This window comes from Xyrauchen texanus, chromosome 11 (genome assembly GCF_025860055.1).
Source record: "Xyrauchen texanus isolate HMW12.3.18 chromosome 11, RBS_HiC_50CHRs, whole genome shotgun sequence".
Classification (NCBI taxonomy): Eukaryota; Metazoa; Chordata; class Actinopteri; order Cypriniformes; family Catostomidae; genus Xyrauchen; species Xyrauchen texanus.
In genome coordinates this window covers 45707234-45729401 of record NC_068286.1, presented here as the reverse complement: position 1 = coordinate 45729401, position 22168 = coordinate 45707234, and the positions used below count along the sequence as shown (strand labels likewise).

The 22168-nt window shown below is 40.8% G+C and overlaps 1 protein-coding gene across 2 annotated transcripts; it reads right to left on the bottom strand.

Moving 5' to 3' along the window:
* Positions 1-130: 130 nt before the first annotated feature.
* On the bottom strand, positions 131-17950 carry haspin (histone H3 associated protein kinase). Of its 2 annotated transcripts, none has more exons than XM_052138132.1 (18): positions 17817-17950; positions 17069-17242; positions 16838-16942; positions 15757-15930; positions 15576-15678; positions 14305-14860; positions 11958-12720; positions 10677-10851; positions 9109-9269; positions 8601-8786; positions 8394-8479; positions 8233-8295; positions 4904-4995; positions 4748-4827; positions 4532-4620; positions 2637-2779; positions 437-539; positions 131-337 (listed from the first exon to the last, which is right to left on the bottom strand). In XM_052138132.1, exons 6-18 carry the CDS (start codon positions 14433-14435, stop codon positions 133-135), a joined length of 2277 nt encoding a protein of 758 aa, XP_051994092.1. In that variant the 5' UTR covers positions 14436-14860; positions 15576-15678; positions 15757-15930; positions 16838-16942; positions 17069-17242; positions 17817-17950; the 3' UTR covers positions 131-132. The 2 variants fall into 2 exon arrangements, with proteins under 2 accessions (XP_051994092.1, XP_051994091.1); XM_052138131.1 differs by having other exon boundaries at positions 15757-15927.
* Positions 17951-22168: the final 4218 nt, after the last annotated feature.

The following is a 22168-nucleotide window of genomic DNA, read 5'->3' as shown; positions in this document are numbered from 1 at the left end:
CATGATTGAACATTTCCTTTATTTTTTAACATCTTTTGACAAAGCACAAGATCATTTTACTTTTCCTTGACCGGCAATCCTAAAAACAAAATCTACCTATGGTGTTTATTAAAACACGCTCGCAATACACGTTCATTGAAAGAATCTGCAGTGCATAAGAGCTTCTGTGGCTGACTCATAATCCAGTATCTCCGACTGGAAGGATTTGAGGGCGCTCTTTAGCGCCTTCTGATGGCTGGATTGGACTTTGTGCCTATAGTTCATGCTCAACAGTTTATCTGCCAGATAGTGCAGCCACAACACGTTGGAATGAGGATTATACGTCGACCAGCAGTTACTGAGACAGAGAGAATGAGAGAAAGAACAATGAGAATCATCAACACTTGATATGGAATTAAATGTAAAAATCTCTTGCTTTTTAAGGTCATGTACATACTTGTTTTCCTTCTTCATTAAACGGTATATTTCAAACTGATAATCTCCCTGGCCCATAAACAACTCGTCATCGGCAGAGATGTCACATGACACCGTCAGTCCATCTGTGAGAAAGAAAGTGTTTTCACTGTGAAACCTGATTTACCCTCATGTCACTCCAAACCCATTTTCAGTATTGTATATGTGTAACACAAAAGTGGAAATATTTGATGAATCATTGCAAAGCTCTTGCCATTCAATGACACAATGTAGCGACCACTTCAAACTCCAGAAAGGACTAAAAACCATAAAAGCACCATAACAGCGGTCCAAACGACTTGTGCGCTATATCCCATCTTCTGAAGCCATTCGACAGCTTTGTGTGAAATTTAACCATTATTCACTGATAATCTTCACCTTCACCATAGCTTGCGTCAAGCCCAGTTTTGGTCAGCTAAAAACCCTACGATGTAATTTACTGAAAGTAACCCCCCCCCCGCCCCCCTATATTTTTCTCTTCTAATATGAATTACACATTTTGAAAAAGTGGAGACGGTATGAAAAATGCTATTAAAAACAAAAAAGCAGCGATTTGTACATTTTATTCACCCTATGCAATATTTAAAGCCCTACAACAACACCACATTATCAGATGTGAATTTAATTGTTTTTCTTTAAAAATGTAAATACATAAATAAATACACATTTCAAATCAGATGATTGCAACACGCTCCAAACATTTGGGACAGTCGAGTGTTCACAACTGTGAAACATCAAACATCACATTCTTCTTATAACACGTGATTAAGCATTTGGCCACTGAAGACACACGTTTGTTAAGTTTAGTAAGAGGAATTTCCCTCCATTCATCCATCCTACAGGTCTTCAGCAGTGCAGTTGTACGGGGACTTCATTGCCATATTGTGGATATCATAATGTGCAACACATTCTCAATTGGAGACAGGCCAGTCTAGCACCCGCACCTCTTGAGAATGTGGTTTGGTGTTGTCCTGCTGGAAAACCACTTCTGAAAGTACGTGATCTGATCCCTCAGACGTCACTGTCTTAAAAACAGTCATTTCTCTGTAATGGATATCATGATATGGGTTTAGGGAATACTTCGGTAAGCCTTTGTTAGTCAACACTGTTCGCCGCTGCATCCGCAGAAGCAAGTTCAGGCTTTATTCTATGCAAAGGAGAAGCCGTACATCATCACTGTCCAGAAGCGCCGCTGACTTCTCTGAGCTCGGTCTCGTCTGAGATGGAAAGTAGAACGGTGGAATCATGTTTAGTGTTCTGACGAGACCAAATTTAAATTTTGGGGGAATAACAGCCATCATATTGTCCGGGCCAAAGAGGAAAAGGACCCTTCAAGCTGATATCAGCGTCAGGTCCAAAAGTCAGTGCCGGTCATGGTACGTGTAACTTCCACATCAGTGAGGGCACCACAAAAATCTCATCTTTGATTACCTGACCCGAGTGGACACTAGATTCAAGCTTCAGTGGCGGGCGAGATCATCAGTGAATCATTTCATTCTGTTGAATGACGTAATTCTGTGGAATATTTCTCTGTGCTCGTGCACTAGACGTAATCCGCGTGCGTAGAAAACTGCAATAATTGTGTCATCCGTAATTCATAAAAGTTCTACACATTGGCCATTCCTTGCATGTTTGTTTAGATAGTATTTTGGTTAATGTCATGTTGCTTTCAGCTGTCAATCCGTGTGTAGTACTCCCAGCTCCATTTAACCCATGTGGAGCGGAGGGGGCGGGGCCGGGTCGGAATATGGCGCGCCTGGTCCCGAATCGGCCTGATGAGGCATGCGAGGGATAAAGGCGGCCGGTGACGATGGTTCGAGAGAGAGAGAATTACGGGCATGTCCGTCGTGTTTATGCTTTTGGTTTGAGTTTTCATTAAAATTATGATTTATGTTGACAAGCCGGTTCTCGCCTCCTCCTTGCCCATCCTTTAACAGTGTTACAACCCATTTTATTACATGTTCAGCAGAACTCTGCAGATTTTCCCTACTTGGACTACTTAAGGTGGGTTTATTTTACCTGGTCACTATGAACATTTGTGCGTCAAGAGCAGCGCAACGATTCTTAAAATTCTACTTTTGTGTTTCACAGAATAAACATCATACAGGTTTGCAACAAAATGCGGATCTTTCATTTTTAGGTGGAGTATTCCTTTAAGAAGAGATAAACCGTGTAAGACTTACCGATCTCTAGGCGTGAGAGCGAGTAGTCGATTATGTTGACGTGAACTCCTCGAGTCTCTACGGAACGCACGGCTCCATTCAGAATGAACTCATTCTGCTTCTGCTTAGTGTTATTCACCAGGATGTTCCCCCAATGAAGATCCCTGAAATGAAAACACACCACTTACAACAGCTAACAATTGGTGGGTTTCCATACAAAATGTTTCGCATTTTTTAAGCGCATTAAACCAAATCTGACTTGATACGAATTGTTGCATGTTTCCATCCACTAGGTTATGCACATTATCACGAGGGAGCCACCTCATTATGATGGAGCAGCTGAATGTCCTCTCCCTGCTTTGGGGACAGTTCTATATGCAAGATTGGAGCAAGTATCTCATTTTATTAAATGCATTCACGAGACGCTGCAGAATAAGTGTAATATCTGATATACGGTAATGTGGGCTGAAATAGCTGCGATGCCCACACTCTGCCCGTCTCCGCATACCTGGGAGCGCCCGCTCTCAAAAGTGTTCTGGCGGATTGTGAGGACCCACTTTATGGACCAGCTGTGGGTTAAAGACTTCAGAATGACAAGTGCTATGTTCAAAGGAGTGTGTGCCAAGGTCGGATCTTTCGGTGGCTAGTCACATTGATCGTTTACAAATCTTAAAAGTACAGTAGGGAAAACAGCCAGGGATTCATTTCCCAAAAAGCATCGCAAGCTTAATTTGATTGTAGATGAAACTGCGGCAATAGTTTCTACAATCTACTTATGGCACTTTTCCTCTGCATGTTACGGTTCGACTCAACTCGCTTTACTTTTCTAAGCTTGCTTTTCCACTGCTGTTTAGTGCCGCCTCAACGTGGGCAGGATTATAGACTGATCGTCATAGTTGCGCCGCCTCTACTGCCGTGACATCATCTTAAACGCGACACAAAACAATAAACAATAACACAAGCGCTAGCTGTTAGCGACTAGCTCATTGTGCTGCATAAAGCAGTTGTTGCATGGTGATTTTACACAAGTGTAACCGTTAAATTGGCATGATTGTTTTAGAAGCAATTACACACACTATTGGTACTGATTAAACATAATCTGATATTTGAAGTAAGCAGTGAAAAGAGTGCGGCCAACAGCTGAGACACTTCCTGAGAGACTTTTTCGTTTCGCTCATCGCTAACGAGAGGACCGTCTGCACCTCGTTTATTGACCATGGCGTGGTTTTGCGCACAGCCATTTCTTTTGACAATTCGAAAGTCACATGAACAAATGATACTGCTATCGCTGTTGCTAACTTTAAAACTAGCGGGTTGGTGTCCAGTGTCGCAAATCCAGTGACGCTGGTGGTGACGATCAGCTTGGCTCCAGGGACGGATTATGACTTGCAAAGGCCCTGGGGCCAATTATCTCCAAGGGCCCCCCCCTCCACCCAAAAGTTGCTGTTCATACCCAAAAGGGTTTTCAAACAGGGGGAAAATCACCAAACTAGATTGCGCAGCCTTAAAGCCCAGGGCACCCCCTGGCAGTCAAGGGCCCCTGGGCACTGGCCCCATTGGCCCGGTCCTTGCTCGACTCTCTTGGAACCTCGATCGAGGTGGTACTAAAAAAAGTACCAGGTACTATCCACAGTGGAAAACCCCCAAAAAGCGAGCGGAGTCGAGTTGTACCGTGCAGAGGAAAAGCCCCATTAGGTTACGATGGTTTTCAGTTTAATTCAAACAGTCATAGAGAGAGAAAATGCTAATGTGGAACTAAATTACCACAGTTTTTGGACTGTTTTCAAGAAACCTTGACTAGCATAAAGTGGACTTCAGAGAACAAATGAAATGCAACAAAGGTGTAACAAAGTGACACAAAAGTTCAAACCTAAATAATTACAAACTAGTCCTAAATTTAGGCAGAAGTGTTTTACCTGTGTTCAAAGCACAACGCCTGCTCAGCTACAGCCAAAGCTGCGGTGACTTGATGTAAAACACTCTTGGCCTGAGCCATTGAAGACAGCTGAGATGGCACACACAAACACAAACACAAACTTATGAGTTGCTAGTATATTGATCACCCATAAGTTCAACAACAATACAAGTATAAAAGCAAATCAGTCTCCAAAGGGAAAGTCTTGCAAGAGTACCTTTCCATTCATGTTTTCCAGATCACTCCCTCCAAACTCAAACTCCAGGATTAAAAACAGCTGCTCGTCATCGAAGAAATCTGTGCCAAAGCATTGCATTAAAGAAATAAATGGAGAGTCCAGGCTCTCAAAGTGTGAGGAGGCGTCTAAACTTACCAGGCCTGTCGTTCTCAGATCCCTTCTGCCGGTCAAACTTGTCCCAGGCTTTGAGCAAAGCTTCAGGGTACTGTCCACGAACACAGTGAAGACTAAAAATGAAAGGAATAGTTCACCAAAAAGAGAAAATTCTGCCATTATTTACTAACCCTCAAGTCGGTCCAAACACATGTGCGGTTCATCTGAAGAATCTTTACACAGCTCTGTTCCACACAATGTCAGTTCATAGTGACCACTAGGGCTGGGGGGCGATAAACATGGTCTATGGGTGCTTCAGAATAAACACGTGACGCACTGATCTGTGTGCACGCGCAGCGCTAACCGTGAGCACGCGCTTTCACCGCTCTCAGAGCGGAACAAGTGCATCGTGAATTCAAAGTACTGCAGATTCAAGCATTCGTGCAATTCCAAACATTAGTAACCGCTACAAGATTTTATACATATTATATCTACAAACGCAGTATAACAGAAAAGATGATGACAGCGTTTCACCAGATGCAGAACATTGTAAACTGCAAACTGCAATTTCAGTGTCAAAATAAAAGCTCCAGGTGAAGTACATCAGAGAGAAAAGTAGTACTTTTTTATAAAACATAAAATCCACGAAATAGTAAATGACAATTCTGTAATATATTATAATAATAAACTTGACTGGGTCCCACAGTAATAATTTAGTATTATGCAATATTTAACTACTAAAATTCTAAATAAAGTGGTTTTTGCACATCTTGTTCATTCGCAAATTATTATATATTTTTTTTAAACATCAAAAGGTGAATTATGTTTTTTATTAAGTTACTATGTATCATGGTAACTGTAATATAAATATAAAAGTGCATATCAATGAAAATATATATTTTTTATTATTTAATTGTATTATTTTGTATTACTTTATTTCTTATACTATTTAAATTCTCCATTAAGACCAGACAATATGGGATGATTGAACTACCCAACTCTTCTGTATTGGACATGTCCAATATTTAACTCAGTTCTTGTAATCCAGCAAAATAAATAATAGCTCTGGTAAAATAGCAGAATTAAACTACAAAATGTCAGGCTGTGTACTGTGATATATCAAAATGTATATTTTATTTATTTTATTTTATTTTATGGTTTAAGGCCATTGCACACGGAGTCCGAAATTCGTATCCGAAATTTTCGCACGTTAAAAAAAAAAAATCGACCTCACGTTATTTCAATCACGCTTGCACACTGCCTCCGAAACTTTCGTCCGTAATAAAAAAATTCGGATCGGGTTCGATTTTCAGCGTTTTTCGCATCCACAGCCAGCATTTTGAGAGGTTTTTTGACAAATCGGAGCCACCGTACAAGAGACCGGCAAAATCCAGAATGGCGTCTGACAAGTTGATACACTTCGTGAATGAGTCCCCAGTGCTCAGATACCTGAAATTATACATATATTATTATAGAGCACAACTTAATGTTGTTTCAATAATGTGTGTGTGCGTGCGTGTGTGTGGGGGACAGCTCGTTCCGCACATCATTGCACATGCGCAGTCCTTTCAGTTTCGGTGTTCAACTCGATCAAGTGTATGTTCTCTCGATCGGAATAGAAAAGGAATAAACCTCCCTTTCAATCAGATCGAAATTTCGGATCGATTTAGGTGTGATTGAGCAGCCAATTCGATTACTATTGTATTATTAGGGTACAAAATATAACCTGTATACAGCTGTTCTGTCTGCCCAGCGCTTCCGCCGGCTGTGTGTGTGTGTGTGTGTGTGTGTGTGTGTGTGTGTGTGTGATAGCTACCTTAGACATACTGCCAGTCTCTGTTCAGGATCGATTGGCTCACGGAAATTTGTAGTCTTCTTTTTAATGTGTGGCTCCAGTATCGCTAGCAAAGCATCAAACTTTTCCACAGACATTCTGAGGTAAATCTTGAATCGCTCGGGATAATTTCACAACTCCTTGATAAGGAGCTGAAACTCTCCTTCCTCTCGGCGCAATCTCAGGATTGGATGGACACAATATTTCCTCTTTCTTAAGAAGAGAGAGGGCAACAAAATCATCCTCACTGCTTGACGAATCCATTTAGTAATTTTTGCGTTTTTTTCCGCAAAGGTTTAATAAATACGCATCGGACTCAGTGTGCAAGGTTTCTGTGCGTGACGAATTTTTAGGCTGATGAACACGGAAAAACGCATACGAAAATTTCGGACTCAGTGTGCAATGGCCTTTAGTGTTGTTCTGGATGTCCTGTAATGTGTTGCTCATTATCTTCATTTTTATTTGTTTATTACTCATTTTTTTGTTTATTTTGTTGTTTTTTATGTTCAAACAAAAGCCAATAAACATTTTTTGAAAAAAATAAATAATTCTCCATTAAGTAGATTTTTATTTATTGCCTTAATAAATATTGAATCTAATTGGCTACAATGGATGTTTGGATGAAGTGATGGTTCTTCTCATATTTAAAAAAAATCACTTTTGAGCCATTTCAAAACAAATACATAATTATCATAGGTTGAAAATATAGAGATTAAATTTTTGTAGCCATATCGCCCAGCCATAGTGACCAAAGACCGTCAAGCTTCAAAATGTCCTATTATGCTCCTTTTGACAATAACAACAGCAGCATATGAATTTGGAACGACATGAGGGTAACTAATGGACATTAACATTCTTATATCAAATTCCTATACTTGCATACTTTCAAGGGACAGTGCACCCAAAACTAAAAATTCTCTCATGATTTACTCACCCTCATGCCACCCCAGATGTGTGACTTACTTTCTTCAGTAGAACACAAATGAAGATTTTCAGAAGAATATCTCAGCTCTGTAGGTCCTCATAATGCAAGTGAATGGTGACCTGATCTCTGAACCTCCAAATAGCACATAAAGTCAGCATAAAAGTAATCCATAATTCTTCAGTGTTTTATTCCATATTTTCTGAAGCGATATGATAGGTGTGGGTGAGAAATGTTTTGCTTGGAATTCTTCTCCCTGCCCAGTAGGGGGCAGTATACATGAAGAATGTGAATCACCAAAAACACAAGATTAGTTTGACAACTATCATATCACTTCTGAAGACATGGATTAAACCACTGGAGTCTTATGGATTACTTTTATGCTACATTTGTGTGCTTTTTGGAGCTTCTAAGTTCTGGTCACCATTCACTTGCATTGTATGGACCTACAGAGCTGAGATATTCTTCTGAAAATCTTCATTTGTGTTCTGCAGATGAAAGAAAGTCATACACATATGGGTTGGCATGAGGGTGAGTAAATAATGAGAGAATTTACATTTTTGGGTGCACTGTACCTTTAAATCTCGCAAGTTCAATTTTGCTAGGAAAGCATACTTGTTGAGGCCGATGAAACCGTCGGTCTTGTTGATTTCCTTTGAATTCAGGCAGCTCAGCTCTCTGTAGAAACATTGAAAATCAGTGTTTCCTAAAGTTTGCACAGCTTTACACTCAAATGCATAACAGATTTGCTGAGCTACGCCAGAATGAAGTCCTACTTGGAAATGATGATTTCATGAAGAATTTCCCCAAATGTTTTCTGATGTTCACCATTGACCTTCCGATTGCCCTCCACTGGAATGATCTACAGTAATCACACATTTTGTTTTGTTCAATTGTATGCTCATCGTATACGGTGACCTGTCAGGCAGCTTTTACTACACTCCTGTGACGAAATCATATACGATTGACTTGTGTGTACATACTTTGAGAGCAACGGTCTGGTTGGAGTCATTTATGGTTGAGAAGACCTCTCCGAACGTTCCCTCGCCGATCTTGTTGCAGCGCTTCATGCGAGATGGAGGGATACAGTCGCTGAAGGAAAGTGGGCCGCTCTGCTGACATTCCTGATACACTTTCTCTGCATCACTGATGTCCTCGTCATATGGAGTCTGGACCACAGACAAGGAGAGAAGAGAGAGAGAGAGAGAGAGAGAGTAAAACCAAGAGAAGACCAGCTCTGTAGGTCCTCACAATGCAAGTGAATGGTGACCAGAGCTTTGAAGCTCCAAAAAGCACATAAAAGCAGCATAAAAGTAATCCATATGACTCCAGTGAGAAAGAAAGAAAGTCATACACATCTGGGATGGCATGGGGGTGAATAAATAAGAGAATTTTCATTTTTGGGTGTACTATCCCTTTAAGAGAGACCTTCATATAACAGGTCATCATTAGCTTTAAGGAGGGAACGCATAAAGCTCTCTTTCTCCTTACCCTGGGGGTGTTTATGGTGGACCGGAGCAGGCGTGAAGGTGTAAATCTGGATGAAGCTGTGCAGACCGGAGAGGAAAACAGGTCCAGACTGGTGTCAACTGGAAACCCAGAGCCTGGGGACTTCAGATGAGACTGAACCAAGCGTCGAGGGGTGGGGAATGCTGTAATGAATAAAATTGTACGTGAGTGCACACACAAACACACACAGATTTTAAGGGGAATTTATAAAGAGCAAGAGATATTAGAACAAGGGACACCGGCATACAAGCTCCCAAATGTGCAGAATTTGAAGGCAGTGGCGGGTAAACCAGGGCAAGTTCAGACTAATGATTTTGGTGTCTGCAAAGTTGAAATCTAATGATCTCTAATGAAATCTACTGGTACAGGTATCTGCATTAGACTCCCACTGAAGCACAGCTTCAATTCTACTCTATGGGCCGTCCGTCCACTAGTTTCTGTAGACATACTCATACAGAAAAATGTGCAATGTGTTACTTTTACAAATAGCTGATAGTGATGCGTGATATTTTAGACTTGCATTAGATAAAATACTGACATCCAAAAATAATATGCAATTACATAGATATGTTGCACATTTATTAAACTCGTCATTTCTGCACTTCTCCTGAAATTTAAGAGGAAGATGTGCTTAACTATAAATCTCCACTTTCACATTGTTCTTTTGTTTTTGCAGATGCATCGTGTATATCGCCACCTACGGGTCAGGGCTAGTCAAAGGTGGAGATTTATAGTAAAAAAGGACTTAAAGAGTCTTATGGATTACTTTGATGCTGCCTTTATGTGCTTTTTGAGCTTCAAAGTTCTGGCAACCAATTGCTTGCAATTAGTGTTGGGTAAGCTACTCTAAAAAAAAGTAATTAGTTGCTAACTACTAATTACATCTTATACAGTGTAATTAGATTACTGTACTAATTACTCTCTGAAAGGTAATTGCATTACTTATTACTAATTACTTTCTAAAACCCTGATCAACCTCGACCAGATGAAAAATACAATGATAGACATGAAACTGTTCTTTTAATTCTCCCAAATAAATCATATAAAATCAAATTAATTATTCATGAACTGGCCAGAGAATTTAAAGGGGCAGCGTTAAATTAGAAAACATATATTTGAACATTAGACGTTAAATTTCGATTTTAAATTCACTATTGTTTGATATATAAAGTTTATACAGTATTTAATGCAATTACATCAGAAGTAACTGTGATTAAGAGTAATCCCTTACTTTACTTTTTCCCAATGAAAAAGTAATTTAATTACAGCAATTACTTAGTAATATATTACGTCCAACACTGCTTGCAATGTGAGGACCTAAATTCTTCTAAATATCTTCATTTGTGTTCTGGTGAAGAAAGAAAGTCACACATCTGGGATGACATGAGGGTGAGTAAATAATGAGAATTTTTAGTTTTGTGTGAACTATCCCTTTACTACAGCTTGCATGCAATATCGCTCTAATATAAATATCTAGCTGATGAATTATTTTAGAACGGAACATTACTAGAAAAATGTATAGTTGTATATCTGGCCTGTTGTAAGCATACCAGTTTTCTTCTTGTGCAGGGACAGCGCGGCCTTGAGTCGGCCCCAGGTGTGTGTGTTGAGTGTGTCGGGAGTGAAGTTGGCCAGGATGGAGGAGAGATTCATCTGCTCCATTCTAAGAGGGGTCAAAGCCAGACTAATCCCACTGGTGCCATGCAGCCAGCCACACGCCGATTCCTGCATGTACGCACAGAAACACAGGCAGATTAGCCAAAATCGCGTGGTTGTCCGTTTTACAGTATAGCAATGGCACTTTCATTCTCTGAAAAATAACACCCTGCTCAAACACAAAATGACCATTTTCTCATAGAGGGACCTTAGTGATAATGCAAACACAACATTTATTTTTAAATGAGATTTATTCCCAAGTTGACTAAAAAGAGCTTTTCAGCTTGTGGTCCTAAACCCCAGAAGAGAATTAGCAATTTCGAGCCATGCACTCGGAAATTTCAAATTTGTGGCTTCCGATATCGATCGATTTTTTATCGACTTTCCTGTTTTGTTCTACAACATCAATTACACACAGTCAAACCTCAAACATGAATTTTGAATAATTCATGCATTAATGAAAATACTCTCATGATTTACTCACCCACATGTGACTTTTTTCTTCTGCAGAACACAAATTAAGATGTTTAGAAGAATATCTCAGCTCTGTAGGTCCTTACAATCTGAGTGAATGGTAACCAGAAATTTGAAGCTCAAAAAAAGCACATAAAGGCAGCATAAAAGCAATCAATAAGACTCCACTGGTTTAATCCATGTCTTCTGAAAAGATAGGATCGACTCTGGATGAGAACAGACCGAAATATAACTCCTTTTTCACTGTACATCTTGACATTGCATTCTCTAGGAATGATCATGATTTCAAACTCGATTACACTTCCTAGCATCTGACGCATGTGCAAAGCGCTAGAGGCGCTAGGAAGTGTTGTCCAGGAGACTGCTGATGTCAAGATTGATGATTGATTGATTTCGGTCCATTCTCATCCAGACCAAAGAAATTGATTAAACCACTGGAGTTGTTTGGATTACTTTTATGCTGCCTTTATGTGCTTTTTGGAGCTTCATAGTTCTGGTCACCATTCACTTGCATCGTATGGACCTACAGAGCAGAAATATTCTTCTGAAAATCTTCATTTGTGTTCTGCAGATGAAAGAAAGTCACACACATCTGGGATGGCATGAATGAGAGAATTTCATCTTTGGGTGAAAAATTTAGTATAAATATTTAACCAAAATAATAAGTGCATGAATGCAGCCTTGACAGAGTGATAACTGACCCCTGCATTAGCGTCTGCTCCAGCAAACATGCTGCTCCAGGAACTGTTGTCTCCAGACACACCCTTTGTTCGTCCTTCCTTTCTTCTCCACTTTTCATTGTGTTCTCTGGTACCCCTCTTTGACCATCGGCTGACATTCATTCCGCTCACACAAACTTTACGACCGGTGCCAGTCCCGGCACCTGTGTGTTCTTTAGGCACAACAGGTGGCCGTGCTTTGCTACGAGCGCCAGAGGCAGATGGAGTGACTGAAGGCAGTTGGAACGATGCCGACAGACGTCTAACAACTCTTTCTGTACTACTGGGAGTCCTATGATGTATTGGACTCTTTGAGCTAGCAATGCAGCTCTCGGTCTCTTTTAGAGGTGAAGAGGTGGCACTGTCTCTATATGGGGAGTCAATGCAGGGTGCTTTTGCTGCCCCTTCATGGGCATCTGGATACCCATCCAAGTCAAGACGTGGAATGCCGACGGTGAGGCAAGATAACAGACATTCAGCCTTAAGACGGTCAATGAGAGGCTGGCTTGGGCAAATGGTCTCAGGTAAAGGGGGACTGGGAAGAGATATAGAGGAGGAAGAGATATAAAGGGGTGTGAGAGATGGTTTGGGGAGTGAAAAGCAGCTGGATGATACAGTAGCGTGGGTTCGGTTGCTTGGACTGATCGTTGTCAACTCCGAACAGTTCATGCTGCATCTTTGCACGGACAGATGGTCTGAGATGTCTATTCTTTGGAGCATTACGGCTACATCCACGGTGCGACACCTACATATCCAAATAAACAGGCCAAACTTAAATGAAACGTTTCAGACCATTCATTTAATTGAAAGCATTACAGACATTTTGCACTTTGTTTTTGACACTTTGCCAGTCAAATGTATGGAAAAACCTGCTCGTTCTTTATCATTAGTAATTTCCACACTTTAGAATAATCGTCACCAAAACCATGGCTATTTCCAAGCATTTAAAGGAACAGTTCACCCAAAAATGAAAATCATAATGTTTTTCCCAGTTGTGTATGACTTTCTTTATTCTGCAGAACACAAATTAAGATTTTTAAAAGAATATCTCAGCTCAGTAGGTCCATACAATGCAAGTGAATGGTGACCAGAACTTTGAAGCTATAAAAAGCACATAAAGGCAGCATAAACATAATCCATCAAGCTCCAGTGGTTTAATCCATGTGTTCTGAAGTGATCCAGTCGGTTTTGGGTGGATCACTTCTGAAGACATGGATTAAACCACTGGTGTCTTATGGATTTCCTTTATGCTGACTTTATGTGCTTTTTATAGCTTCAAAGTTCTGGTCACCATTCACTTGAGTTCATGTCAATACATCAGAGTTTATGTTGGTTTCACAAGTTTTTGAAAAATGTAAAAAAACGTGCATTTTTGGGGAGCCTGTGTATCTCAGCGAGTATTGATGATGACTCACACCCCTGGAATCATGAGTTCGAATCCAGGGCGGGCTGAGTGACTCCAGCCAGGTCTCCTAAGCAACCAAATTGGCCTGGTTGCTAGGGAGGGTACAGTCACGTGGGGTAACCTCCTCGTGGTCACGATTAGTGGTTCTCGCTCTCAATGGCGCGTGTGGTGAGTTGTGTGTGGGTCGCAGAGAGTAGCATGAGCCTCCACATGCTGGGAGTCTCCGCGAGTCACATGATAAGATGCGCGGATTGACGGTGTCAGACGTGGAGGCAACTGAGATTCATTCTCCGCCACCCGGATTGAGGCGAGTCACTACGCCACCATTGAGAGCGAGAACCACTAAATCACGACCACGAGGAGGTTACCCCATGTGACTCTACCCTCCCTAGCAACCAGGCCAATTTGGTTGCTTAGGAGACCTGGCTGGAGTCACTCAGCACGCCCTGGATTCGAACTGGCGACTCCAGGTGTGGTAGTCAGCGTCAATACTCACTGAGCTACACAGGCCCCCACAGGTCCAATGAAGTTTGATGTTATTAATGTAACCACAATTTTTTATTTCAATCCTTTATTAATGATTTGACTGAGTGAATAATGACTTAAATTTTCTTCTGCTCGTCACACAAAGTGATGCAAAGTCTTCAGAGGACTTGGAATATTGTGCATTAGATGTATTGATTGCTTTTACTGTGGTTGGTTTTATGGAGCTTTTTCATTACACCTATTATAATGCCAAACAAAATAAGAGAAATTCAAATGTATCCTCCTGTGTTTCATGGGATAAATAAATTCAAACAAGTTTGTGTGAACCATTCCTTTAAGCGCGTCTGAACTTTCGACTTGTAGTGTGAATGTTGTGTCAAAGTTGTGCGATACAACATTACTGGCCTTTCTCTTTGTAAATGAACAGGTGTTACTCACCTCTCCTTTAGCCCCTCTGCTAAAGACTCCAGGTTTGATGGAGGTGCCACATATCCTAAACATCCCCTTGCCTGTGCAGATGTGTTCCCTGCACATCCCTCTTTTCTCTGGTCCCTCTCTCCATCCTCCATCACTCTTTCTCCTGTGTGTTTTATGAGCTGTTGGATTCTCTCCTCCTGTGCAGTTTGATCAGACACTTGGGCCTTATTCAAACCGCTTACGTTGGTTTTTTAGGCTGGTATTGTTCATCAAAGCTGAGGGAAGAGATCTCACTAATGGAGGGCTCTGGTATGTGCAGGATCTGTCTGCAGTGCAGGGAAGGGGTGCTGGACAGCAGGGGACGTTTACCTGGAAGGTGCTGATCATCGCTATCATTAAAGGACACCTCACCCAGAGCTCCACGTCTCTGGGAGCATTTGCGGTTGTTGTGTATTTCAGGATTGTTTAAGCCACGGTTTATCAGGCAGAATGGCTTCCTACTTGCAAGGCCTTTGTTTCGAGAACATGAAGGGAGGAAATCATCGGAGGAATTTAGTGTGCGGTGAAGAGCAACAGACTAGGAAAGGGGAGAAACATGAACAAAACAATGACAAACGGTGAACTTTTCTCTCTCTCTCTCTCTCTCTCTCTCTCTCACACACACACAACACACTCACAAACAACACTCACACAATACACACAACATACTCACAAACAACACTCACACACAACTCACTCACAAACCACAACACTCTCTCTCACACACACACACACACACTCACACAATACACACAACATACTCACAAACAACACTCACACACAACACACTCACAAACCACAACACTTTCTCACACACACACACACACACACACACACACACACACACACACACACACACACACACACACACACACACACACAACACTCACACAATACACACAACATACTCACAAACACAACACTCTCTCACACACAACACTCTCACACACACACACACACAACACTCTCTCACACACACACACACAACACTCTCTCTCACACACACACACACACACAACACTCACAAACAACACTCACACAATACACACAACATACTCACAAACACACACACTCTCACACACAACACTCTCTCACACACACACACGCACACAACACTCTCTCTCACACACCATGCACACAACACTCTCACACACACACACGCACACAACACTCTCTCACACACACACGCACACAACACTCTCTCTCTCACACACACACACGCACACAACACTCTCACACACACAGTCACTTACGATCCGCTTGTTGGTGTGTTTCTGATCTCGGATGAATGGTTGTGGTCTTTTGCGATGTGTGACAAACCTTCCCAAAAGGGAAATGTCTGACACTTTCTCTGCACTAACAGGACACAAAATATCAATCAAACTGTGGAGATGATTTTCTGATTTCATACAGAATTTACATGACAGGACTTACTCTGCACATTCTTCATCAGATGTTCTTGGATTGCTTTTCTTCATTATTAAGGAGTCATCCTCATTATCACTGCTGCTGAGAATTGACTGTATATTTCTTTTTGCCTTTTTTGTTGTTCGAGCCTTTCTCGCAGCTGTAGTTCTCACTGATGGTTTAGCACTTTTCTTCTTTCTACTGAAACAAATCCATGAGGAACCAAGAAGGAAAGACAACACAGTAAGGTTAAAAAAGAAGCAATTAAATGAAAAATTGGACATGCCACTTTAAGCTTGAATTGCTCTTGAACATAGGTACAAAAAACACAGATTATTTTAACCTCAACGGATAGCAATAATGAAAATACTCTCATCATTTACTCACCCTCATGACATCCCAGATGTGTGTGACTTTCTTTCTTCAGCAGAACACAAGTGAAGATTTTTAGAAGAATGTTTCAGCTCTGTAGGTCCTTACAATGCAAGTCAATGGTGGCCAGAACTTCAAAGCTCCAAAAAGCACATAAAGCAGCATAAAAGTAACCCATGTGTCTCCAGTGGTTTAATCCATTACATCAGAAAAGATATGATAGGTGTGGGTAAGAAACAGATCAATATTTAAGTCCTTTTTTACTATAAATCTACACTTTCACTTTCTTCCTCTTTTGTTTTTTTGGCAATTTGTATTCTTCATCCACACTGCCACCTACTGGTCAGGACTGGTAAATGTTCAAGATTTATAGTAAAGAATTACTTACATATTGGTCTATTTCTCACACACACCTATCATATCACTTCTGAAGACATGGATTTAACCACTGGAGTCGTATGGATTACTTTTATGCTGCCTTTATGTGTTTTTTGGAGCTTCAAAGTTCTGACCATCATTCACTTGCTTTGTATGGACCTTCAGAGCTGAAATATTAATATACAAATCTTCATTTGTGCTCTGCAGAAGAGAGAAATTCATACACATCTGGGATGGAATGAGGGTGAGTAAAAGATGAGAGAATTAGCATTTTTGGGTGAACTATCCCTTTCATCTGTTCCCCCCTTAATGCTGGCAAAATGTTTGTTCTGGAGTGGCTTTTTGCCACACTCCCGACCTGAATGGCAAGGACGGTGCATAGTTTTCCTCATCACTCTCCTTCTCTTTTATGCCAGTCATTATTTTGCTCTTAGCGGTCCGTGAGGCTGTTTCTCTCATTCTCCTTGAAACAGAGAGGAACGGATCATAATTTAGCTAAAAGAACGGCATGACCATTTAAATGTCAGACCTTCATCTTGTTACATAAAATGGAAATGTTAATACGCAAGTAGGTGAGTGTGTGTTTTACCGTTTCTTGGGTTGTGTGATCTCTGGTATGGACTGATCAGATGAAGGAGTGCTAGAAAAAGAAAAGGCTGCCTTCTTCAGGTCAGGCGAGAACCAAGGCTCCACCTTCCGCATTCGTTTACTGTATGTCCTCATAAAGACTGGCCCGTTTCTTCCTCCGACGTTCATTTTGGGTCTGTCCAACAGAGTGGAATGAAACATAAAAACATGGTAAAACAACCTGCGGTGCATCTCTGTGTTAATAGATGCATTCCTGCATTGCTTATGAGAAAATCATGCATGTACAAATACATTTTTGCAAACTTCCAGTACTACATTATCATGTTACAGGACAATAATATTGGCACATGGAGATCCACAAAGATCACAGTTTAACCATATCAAGGAACACATTTTTATTAGAACAGCTTGAACCCTTTATTATTTTCTAAATATTGACAAATATTTTAGACACCCATGTTTACATGCCCAATTTTATATAAAATTGTTTTCATGCTGCCTTTATGTGCTTTTTGGAGCTTCAAAGTTCTGGCCACCATTCATTTGCATTGTATGGACCTACAGAGCTGAAACATTCTTCTAAAATGCAGTTAAACACAAATCACAACAAATAGTTTTCGGATATACGTTAAAGTAACTGATGAAATCCGACGAACAAGTGACGTGCAAACGGCTAAACAGGAAACAACTGCACTGTCTTGCACATATTTTAAAAACGAATACACTATTATGTAGACCATTAAATTTACCTTGAGATCGTGACATGCAGATCCACTCAATGGTATCAGATCATGAGATTAATTAAATTCTGTTTTATGTAAAATCTTTTATGAGTAAAGCAAACAATCGCCAGTACGATATCCCGCTACATGTTCAAACTGAGAGGATCCGCTGATTGGTCATTGATAGATTACGTCACTAAAGAGGGTGTGACCAAATTAAAAGTAGGAACTACATATTAATTTTCCTATTTTAAATCGCTGTGTATTCCCAAATTAATGATTATTAATTTTACCCAGTGAAAAATTCAGTCGTAAATTATAATCCAGACCGGTTATAAAGCAGAATTAGGAACGCGTTCAGTTGTCACTTGGTACGTGTTACTTTTCTCAGCGCTGTTCGAGCTGTACCAATCCCAGGGGTTTGTGATCAGAATCAGAATTAGCTTTTTGCTAAATATGCTTACGGATACAATGATACACAATTTGTCTTGGTGACAGAAGCTTCCAGTGCACAAACAATACAACAACAAGACAGAGATGATAATTTAAAAAATTAAGTAAATAGAAAATATTCACTGGCGGCCAATAGGTTTGGAATAATGTACAGATTTAGCTGTTTCAGTAGGAAATTGGTACTTTAACTCACCATAGTGGCATTCAACTGATCAAAAAGTATAGGACATTACTGATGTAAAAAAACAGCTTTGATCATTTTTGATCAAATCTAGACAGGCCCCATTTCCAGCAGCCATCACTCGAACACCTTATCCTTGAGTAATCATGCTAATTTGGTACTAGAAAATCACTGTATATCAAACACTGCTGAAAGCTATTTGGTTCGTTAAATGAAGCTTAACATTGTCTTTGTGTTTGTTTTTGAGTTGCCACAGTATGCAATAGACTTGTCTTATGTCTTAAGGTCAATATTAGGTCAAAAAATGGCAAAAAAAGAAACTTGTAAATAATTGTTTTGAGGAATGAAGGCTATACAATGCTTGAAATTGCCAAAACACTGAAGATTTCATACAAAGGTGTACACTACAGTCTTCAAGAACAAAGGACAACTGGCTCAAACAAGGACAGAAAGAGATGTGGAAGGCCAGATGTACAACTAAACAAGAAGTGGAAGTGTATAGTTCTTGAAGGGAGGACAGGGGGCAACCAATAATCCGCTCAGCAGTCCGAACTGTCCTTTGTAGTCTTCTGATATCTGATTTCGTAGCTTAACCAAACTAGACAGATATTGAAGTGCAGAGGACAGACTCAATGACAGCAGAGTAGAACTGTAATTTGACAAGCTACAAGCCACTCATCATTTTAAGTAGTTAAGCTACAGTTAAGCTACTCTTTTAAAAAAGTGGCTAGCTACATTGAAGCTACTTAATGAGGCAATATATATATTTTTTAATGTTACTATCAAAACAATGGTAGCTCAGTGAGTATTGGCGCTGACTATCACCCCGAAGTCGTGAGTTTGAATCCAGGGCATGCTAATGACTCCAGCCAGGTCTCCTAAGCAACCAAATTGGCCTGGTTGCTAGGGAGGGTAGGGTCATATGGGGTAACCTCCTCTTGATTGCAATTAGTGGTTCTAATTCAAAAGAAAACTTCAATAAACTTGAGCTAGATGCACTCAAGGTACCATAAACTTTTCATGGACATTTTTCGAATACTTGCCTAAAGCTAAATATTGGGTGGTGATATGCAGGAAGAATGTGAATCGCTAAAAGAAGAATGCGAAAGTGGTCGAGATTAATAGTAAACAAGAACTGAAATATTGATCTCTTTCTCACCCACACCTATCATATCACTTCTGACAACATATATGTAACCTCTGGAGTTGTATGGATTGCTTTCATGCTACCTTTATGTGCTTTTTGGAACTTGTATGGACCTACAGAGCTGAAATTTTCCTTTAAAAATCTTCATTTTTATTCTGCTGAAGAAACAAACTCATACTCACCTAGGATGGCATTAGGGCGAGTATATGATGAAAGAATTTTCATTTTTGGGTGAACTGTCCCTTTAACCACAAGGGGGAGCAACTGTAATATGTGATAATAGGTGTCTCGAGCTGAGTCGACCTTGAGCAAGAAAAGCAGTTTCATAACCAAGCTGTGATCAGAGATTGAAGCATCAAATTCTTCAAGATTAGGACGACTCTTTTGAAGAGGTTTAGATGGACAGCAAAGATGAATGTTTTGATCCCCCAGGATTAACACAATTTCACTGAAGCTCAGATCATTCTTTGAAAAAAAATAAATCCTTCCTTGTTAAAATTCAGGGGCCTTAAACCAGAGCACACAGTATGAAGATGAAGGATATGAAGATTTTTAGAAGAATATTTCACCTCTCTAGGTCCATGAATGTGACCAGAGCTTTGAAGCTCCAAAAAGCACATAAAGGCAGCATGAAAGTAATCCATAAGACTCCAGTGGTTTAATAAATGTCTTCAAAAGCAATCCAATAAGTTTGGGGTGAGAACAGATCACTATAAATCTTGATATCAGCAGTCTCATTGGCAATCATGACTTCATGCTCGATTACACTTCCTAGCGCCATCTAGCATTCTGCAAATCTGTCAAGCACTAGGAAGTGTAATCAAGCGTAAAATCACGATTGTGCCTAGAGACGGCAATGGCCAGATGTACAGTGAAAAGGAGTTACATTTTGGTCTGTTCTCACCCAAAATTGATTGGATCACTTCCAGTATAGCCACTCCCAATAAGCAGACAATGCAGTCTGTGTAGGGCACCAACTCCCTAGGGGGGCACCATCTTACCCTAGGAGGGCACAAGAAAGTCCACCGGCTGCCCTTACTCACACGTTATACGTTATTCAAGGACCCAAAAGCAGTTGCGGAACACAGATGATCGCTTTACGCTCATATCACGTGAACACCCCTCATCCATGACACAGGACACCTAAAGTTAACAGGCAGCACCAGACAACATCAGTCCTAATTGGTCACCTATATATGCATCAAATAAACCTAAAATATACAAGTGTAATGGCAAGTCCAGAAGTCTCCAAGTTAAGGAATTGTGATAATTTTGGGCATATTTTCAGCTATGTACGGGCAGCTGTGGCTCAGGTGGTAGAGCGGGTTGGCCACTAATCACAGGGTTGGTAGTTCGATTCCTGGCCCACATGACTCCACATGCCTAAGACACTGAACCCAAGTTGCTCCCAATGGCAGGCTAGCACCTTGCATGGCAGCTCCGCCGTCATTGTTGTGTGACTGTGTGTGTGAATGGGTGAATGAGACACAGTGTAAAGTGCTTTGAATACTGCTAAGGTTAAAAAAGGTGCTATATAAGTGCAGACCATATGTACTGTGCTAGAGCACCACTAGTATTAAAGTAAATCTCTTCATATATCTGCTTTTGAGTTGCTCTTTTAAGGTGCGTACACACTGCCAGCGACATCGCGCGCGACAGCGACTCCATCCCATTCATTTTCAATGAGAGCACAGACTTCGCCGACTTCCGGCGATACGAGCTGTCGCGACCGTTGGCGCTAGATGTGGGCGTGTCCAGCGACGCGACAAAGTTGAGACAAGTTCAACTTTATTCAAATGAAGAGCGACTAACGGAAGCGACAGCCAATAGGAGAGAAGACGGGAGAGCTCAAGTGATCCTTCTCTCCTTCTCTCTCTCTCTCTCTCTCTCTCTCTCTCTCTCTCTCTCTCTCTCTCTCTCAGCTCCTGCAGTAACGGAAAGATGGATGAAAGACTAATTCTTGCTGTTAGAAATTTTCCAGTGCTCTATGATATGTCTCTTCCCACGCACAAGGACATTTTTAAGAAAAATACTGCGTGGAAAGGTGTATCTGAGATCGCGGGGATTTTGTGGATCCAGACAGACCGGCATTTTCGCCGCAGATAAACAGCCGCTATGGCAAACAGCACGCCTTGTTTCTCATTCATCTTTGATATAAAGCATTTTATGTACTGATTCCATTTATATTTAGTCTTTTCCCTCCAAAATGTTTGTTTTTAGTGGCAAGAAAAGAGATTCGCTGTCAACAGCAATGGAATGACATCCGTGAATGTCATTTATAAACGTTGCTAGGCAACCAGTAGTGGGAACGCCCACTAGCGACTTCACCGCCAGCCACTGGCGACTTGCAGCGACAAAGTCACTGGCAGTGTGTACGCACCTTTATTGTAAGTCTTGGTTTAAGTATTATTTAGGTGCAAGGATCCATATAGAGATGGCAGTGTTATCAAGTTTTAACTTCTTTTTGACCAGGAGGTCCTTCTGAAGATCATTGAAAGTCATTTATTTGTTTATTTGTTTAGCACCATTAATAAAGAAAACTGGAACAGCACAGCAGAAAATTCTCTCATCATTTTCTCACCCCTCATGCCATCCCAG

What these genes read in the sequence shown, in the direction of transcription:
- haspin (XM_052138132.1), bottom strand. Translation starts at nt 14,435, where the DNA reads ATGGAGGATGGAGAGAGGGACCAGAGAAAAGAGGGATGTGCAGGGAAC. An exon ending in GAGCAGACGCTAATGCAGGG is followed by an intron (nt 10,852 to 11,957) that starts GTCAGTTATCAC and finishes GCGTACATGCAG; the next exon opens with GAATCGGCGTGTGGCTGGCT. An exon ending in CATGAAATCATCATTTCCAA is followed by an intron (nt 8,296 to 8,393) that starts GTAGGACTTCAT and finishes ATGTTTCTACAG; the next exon opens with AGAGCTGAGCTGCCTGAATT.